Here is a 6,507-nt window from a genome sequence, read left to right as displayed (position 1 = left end):
TGTATGTGTGTGTGTATGTGTGTGTGTATGTGTTTGTGTGTGTGTTTGTGTGTGTATGTGTGTGTGTGTGTGTTTGTGTGTGTGTATGTGTTTGTGTGTATGTGTTTGTGTGTGTGTATGTGTGTGTGTGTTTGTGTGTATGTGTGTGTGCACGTATGTGTGTATGTGTGTGTGTGTATGTGTGTCTGTGTGTGTGTGTGTCTGTGTGTGTGTGTATGTGTGTGTGTGTGTGTATATGTGCACGTGCATGCTCCTGTGTGGCCGCACTGTGCTATGGCACTCAGGGACGTCAGAAGACAACTTGAAGGAAAGGAGTAGGTTCTGTCCTTTTCATGGGACCCTGGGTTGAACTCAGGAACTCAAGCTGGCGGCAAGCATCATTACCTGCTGGTCCATCTTTCCGACTTAACCTTTCATTGTGGTGATTTGGAATGTTAAACAACATTAATTCCTTGTATTGCCTTCAAATCTTACACTGTATTTAATACTCTTAGAAAAGTCTTGTTGTACTTTATCTGTGTGTCCTCTAGGGGGCACCAAAAGATCGAATTGTCGGCATTGCTCTGCGGATTCCAGAGGCTATTGATCTGTTTTTATGCTCTAACAGGTGTGTGGAGAAATGCGTTTTCAGTTGAATAAAACGAAAATGGAGAAGGATGAGGCAGAAAAGGAGCACAGAGAATACAAAGCAAAATCTCAAAGGGATCTTGAAATTAAAGATGAGGTAAGGAATGACACAAGTACAGCTATTATATCAGTGACATGTTTTCTGGAGTTGGTGTGGCTTTATCCCTTAGCTATTTGTTTCTCTTGTATTGTTTCTAACTAATGTAGGACCCAGTTTATGCTATTAAAAGAATCTCATTTATAGTTGCCTGACATGAAGTGGTAGAATACAACCGCTTGCATATGAAATTCCAATCTGACAGTTCATAAATAGACATTTGGATATGTATCTATTACTTAGAAAAGTTTAAAAAATGTTCTAATGCACAGTTTGAACCTAAAATATATGTTCATAAAGTTCTTCAAAGATGCCAACTTGCATCCAATTTTAAATGAAAAACTTTAAAATTTGTAAGATGAGATGAGTTGATATGTAAATATGTCAATCAAATTGATTGCTGGCAGAATGGAAGCAGTTTTCACTGAGATAGCCATGAATACGTTTGCTCAGGAAGCCTACATACAGTGGAATTAGAAATGTTAGGGAAATGCTACTTGCTTCAATTTCAGTTTGAACAGATGTTTTATGTTAGAACTCTGTTGAGAGTGTGTAGATACTCCAGTTTTAATTGACTCTGGGGAAGGCTTTTAAAAAGAAAGTTATGGCAGATTGACTTTTGATGTTCTATTTTTATGTTACGTTATAGGCCATTGAAGGTTTGCATCCCTTATAGCCAAGAAAAGCAGATTGTGTATTCTATTAAAATAATAAGACTGAGGTATCAGTATCAATAATTTAGAGATATCCTTACAATTTAGAAGTAAGTTGCTCCAGATAATTTTGCAACATATTTCTAATGAAGGCTTTCTATCATATTTTCAACATATTTTCCCTTTCAGCCCATCAGCTGTTGATGACAAATGACATAAAGGCAATTGGGGAAAGGATTAAATAAGAAAGTGCTAATGAAGTTTGGTGCAAAAAAAAATTTCAAATCATGGCTGAAACCCTTAGTGCTAAAATGAAGCCCAGACAACCAGAATAAAAGTAGTTTTGATTTCACTATATGAAGACTTTGGAGATCTCAGTACTAGCGTGTTCAGGCTTCATTTCATCCAGTTGGGGGCGTACCTGATAGTGGAATGGAAGTTCTTCCCACCAAGGCGTGAAAGCCTGGGACTACTAAATCAATGGAGCGCTTTCCTCTTTTTGATGCCCACAGGTTTTTAGAGCTATGTTGGCACACCCTGTAACAGTATCAAATATCTTCTGAGTTATTATATAGTACTCTAGAAGTATAAAGTTTTCAACTAATAGAACACAGAAGCAAAGAGTTTGGGAATGATTTAAAATTACGTTGTCCTGTTTTAGTGATAAAAAAAACAAATACAGTACACTAACAAGGAGAGCTTCATTTGGAAATGATAGCTTAGTTTAAAAGCATCTCCAGTGTCTGTCTTTAGCACACTGTCTCTTCCTAAAGGCTGAAGTTGCAGGGAATGGTTTTCCTTTGCCACTCTTTCCGGATGTCTGAAATATTAAGTTTCCCAGTGTCCTTAGTGATGCAGTGTAGACAGAGATGCGCCTCCGGTGGGGCAGGAGTCAGCCTGTGGAGGGTCAGGGGACTTTGCCTGCTTCCGTGTTCCTGGGACAGACTGCAAGGAGGCCGTGTAGGTACTCTTTGTAACTGTTTTGCACTGAACAGACAGTTTCAGAAAGTCGTAGCTTCTCATTCCCTGGATGATTTGGAGCAGCAAAGAAGCAATTGTTCTTTGGTCTTTCAGCCATGACCTGACCTTCTGTCTGTAAGACCGAAGAGCTATTTAGCTTGGCCACCATCTGCACCCAGGAGAGAAATTTACATTTAGCTTTGAAAAGCTGGCCATGGCGAGCATTTATCTGAAATACCTACAATGATATAAAGCATATTCAATTTTAAAGCCTTACATATCATACAGTCATCAGAACCAGAGGCCTGTCTCTTGGTTTGCAAACAGGTGTTCCCCATAATATAGTCATTTTATTTATATTTTAGCTAATCTGGCCACTTGATGGGTTTTGAAAGTAGGTGGGAAACTGAGATCGGAATGTGGTGAGAACAAGAGCCTCTTTGATGTACACAAAACAGGGCAAATGCTTGACCACCAAAATGATTTTCCTCGTGACCTGAGCCTTGACTCTGGCATAATTAGAAAGAAAGGTTAGAGGAGGGACAATGGCTGTCTCTTCCGCCCACTTTCTTCTTTTCTTTTTATATTGTGTCAGGACCCACGGGTGAATTTTCCTTCCCATCAGCTCTTTTGTATCGCTCCAGCTTAGAGAACGCTGTCGGTCTCGGGTGCGTCTGCAGAAGAAACACAAAAGGCATTTGGTGTGGAGATTGGGAACTTTGTGCCTTGATTTTTTTTTTTTTTGTTTTTTTTTCTTTTTTTGTTTGTGTTTTGGTAAATATCAGGTACACACACGTACACACACACCCATCATGGGAATTTAAAGGCATATGAGACGGAATATTATAAATAACTTATGTGCTTCTAGTACTTACATTCATTATTGTGTCACTTCTGTTCCAGCCAGCCCAGAATTCTTCTCTTAGCTTCGCCTCCACTATCATACTTTTTCCATCTTATCTTTTACAAATTCCTCTTTCTCCTTGTCTTCCTCTACCTCTTCTCCTTTTGCAGAAAATTTTAAAACAGATATCAAACATTATATTTATTATTTTATCTACAAATACTTTATATTCATGAAGGAAATTTTCATATTATATTATCACACTGAGCAATATTAACAATAATTAGTAGCAAGTGACACCCAGACAATGTTCACATTTCTTTATCTCAAAAATGTTTCGCAGTTGGCTTATTCCAAAATGCAAGGCAGGTGTTCTTTGTCTATTCAAATGCTAAGGTACTATCCTCATTTAAAGGAGGTGAAAGGAACGCTGAGGAAAAAAAAAATCAACTTTCTTTATTGTCTATTTCCTGTGGAAGGCTGTGCGTATGCTCTGTACTTCTGAAACATGTCTTTGCACTCTACAGAGCTACATCTTAATCCCCTGCCACACTATGGGAGCACGTGGCTACCATGTGGCATTGCTTTTCTTTGCATTCAAGAAGGGGGCCAGAGACTCTGAAATGCAGACTACAACATTTCCGAGCCTTGTGTTTAACCTGGCATTGCTGGGTTAGCTGGCTGGAAATGAGGGGTACATCTTGGGAATTGTCAACTTTCAATTACATAGTGGAGTCTCAAAGATGCGCCTTTTTAGCCTCTAGCCTTCGTCAGGCCAGTGCAAGTCACGGTAAAGAGAAGCATGATGTTAAAGGTGCTGTAATAGGAAGCCTTTCTCTTCTTTATTTATTCTTTAGTCTCTTGCACTCCTCTTCTTCCTCTTCTGCTTCCTGCTCCCCATCATGGTATTTTAAATTTGTTATTTAATTTGGAACTATATGTAGCACAAGGATTAGCGTACTGGATATAGATCCTTATAGGTGCTCTATAACTGAGGGTGCATATGTGATCCTTCAGCTTCTAAGTTTTCTTTGTTTTTAGGTGTGTGTGTGTGTGTTTCTTCAGTGTATACACATTCATGTGAAAGCTAGAGTATAACCTCAGCTGTCAGCCTTGGGAATGCCATCACCTCCTTTGAGACAGGGTCTTTCTTTGGTCTGATGTTCACCAGTTTTGCTAATTGGCTCTCCAGCAAGCTCTGGGGATCATCCTGTCTCTGTTCCACTAGTAGGGGGATTATAGATGCCCCGTTCCAATGTCTTCCCCTCGGTCCCATATAGAACTCCAGTTGAAAGAGGTGAGCCATGCCTCAGAATGGAGGGAAAACTATTGCCCACTCACCCCAGCTTGTCTCCAGGCCATTGTTGCTGAGGCTGGCATAGAGGTGGGGAGATGACCCAAAGAAAGCAGAGCAGTTGTGGAAGCTGTTTATTCAATGATCTAAGCGTTGGAACTACAGATGATAGCTTAAGAGAACGTTCTGAGAAGTGGACCACCTTTTCAGACTGTGGGGATGTGAAGCCCTCAACAAAACATTTCATTGGCTTTGGTTTTATGACTTACTCTTGTGTTGAAGAGTTGGTGAAGCAATTGTATATGGACTACCCAAGGTTGGTGGGCATGTGCTGGAACTACAGAGCCATTCTTTGAGAGGAGGCTATAAAGCCTGGAGTGCATTTAACAAACAAGAAATTTTTGTTGGTATTGAAGATATAGAAGAATAGAATCTGAGAGAATACATTGAAAAGTATGGGAGATTGAAGCCATCCAAGTTCTAGAAGTCAAGCAGAGTGGGGAACAAAGAGATTTGCTTTTATAATTTTTGATAATCATGACAAAGTTGGTGAAATTGTTCAGAAATGCCAACTGTCAATGTGCATAATTGTGAAGTGAAAAAGACCATTTCATCTTTAAAAAAAAATGCAGTCCACTGATCAGAGTGGTCAGGGAGGTGGATCTGACAACTATGGAGGAAATGAGACATGGTAGAGGTAATTTTGGTTTTGGTAGAACCTTTGGTAGAAGAGCAGGCTATGGTGGCAAAGGTAGTTATGGAGGTTGATACCGTGCATTTAGAGGTGATGGTGACAGCTATGGTAGTGGTCCTGGTTGTAGTAATAGAGGAGACTATGGTGATGGTGGACCAGGATATGGAAACCAAGGTGGTGGATGCAGTAGTGGATGAGGAGGATATGGTGGCTATTATGATGGATGAGGAAAATCTGGTAGAGGTAGCTATGGTGGTGGGAAGTATAATTAAGTTGGGCAACAGCAATCAAAATATGGATCCATGAAGGAGGGCAGTTTTGGTGGAGGACACTCAGGCAGTCCCTGTGGTGATGATCACTGTGAGCCTGGTAGCAGAAACATCAGCAATCAGCAGAAAAGGGTTCCAGTTCTTAGGGAAAGAACGGTAAGTGTAGCTGGAGGGCCACTCGTTCATTTCCTGGCCGCCCAAGCCCAGAATAATCACACAGAAACTATATTATTATAACACTATTTGGCCTATTAGCTAACACTTCTTATTGGCTAGCTCTTATATCTTAAATTAACCCATTGCTATTAATCTGTGTGTCACCACGTGGTTGTGGCCTACTGGTAAGGTTCTGTTCGGCATCCAGCGTCTGTCTCCTGAAGCGGCTACATGGCTTCTCTCTGACTCTGCTTGCTCTCTCTGTACATCTCTGTTTGGATTTTCCACCTGGCTTTACTCTGTTAAGCCGTTGGCCAAAAGTGGCTTCTTTATTAACCATATTAACATATTAATAGCATACAGAGGGGAATCTCACATCAGGTAAGTTGTCAGGGAAGCAGAAGATTATTCTGAGACAGTTATCCCAAATGCTTTGGAGGAATGTAAAATTCAGCCACAGAAGCAACAGTGGTCCTTAGTCAGAAACGTCACCCCAGCTCAAACAGGAAACCCTTCTTCTTCAGGACTGTTATAGCACGGTTTATAAAACCTGCAGCTGTTTATTTATGCAGGCAGTGTTGATTAGATGTGTATCCCGAGGTCTTTATCTGTTGTAGCTTTGTCTTTTTCTTTTCTTTCTATTTTTCCTTGTTACATCAAGTATATTGCCTTGCAAATTGCTAGAGTGGTACCAGAAATAAAAAATCAAGTTTTAAACTTCAAAACAAACAAATGATAACCCTGGCTAGCATTTTTCTGGGTTCCAGATATCAAATTCAAGTCCTCACCATGCATGGCAAGTACTTTCCTCACTGACTGACCATCTCCCCCACGTGCTTTCCACACTGACCATCTCCCCAAGTGATTCCTCACTGACCATCTCCCCAAGTGATTCCTCACTGACCATCTCCCC

At 40.4% G+C, this 6,507-nt stretch overlaps 1 protein-coding gene across 3 annotated transcripts in view; it reads left to right on the top strand.

Annotated features, from left to right (window-relative positions):
* The window catches only part of Sdccag8 (serologically defined colon cancer antigen 8), a 201,260-nt gene that overhangs the window by 57,735 nt on the left and 137,018 nt on the right, over nt 1-6,507 (top strand). For all 3 annotated transcript variants that reach the window (XR_003377060.1, XM_005348997.3, XM_026779834.1), the window contains exon 12: nt 608-724. Coding sequence is in view for 2 of the 3 variants with exons in the window: in XM_005348997.3 (XP_005349054.1) it covers nt 608-724 (117 nt within the window). In the remaining variant the exon portion in view is untranslated. The remainder of the gene's footprint in view (nt 1-607; nt 725-6,507) is intronic.

This window comes from Microtus ochrogaster, chromosome 6 (genome assembly GCF_000317375.1).
Source record: "Microtus ochrogaster isolate Prairie Vole_2 chromosome 6, MicOch1.0, whole genome shotgun sequence".
Classification (NCBI taxonomy): Eukaryota; Metazoa; Chordata; class Mammalia; order Rodentia; family Cricetidae; genus Microtus; species Microtus ochrogaster.
This window is presented reverse-complemented; position numbering and strand designations above follow the sequence as displayed.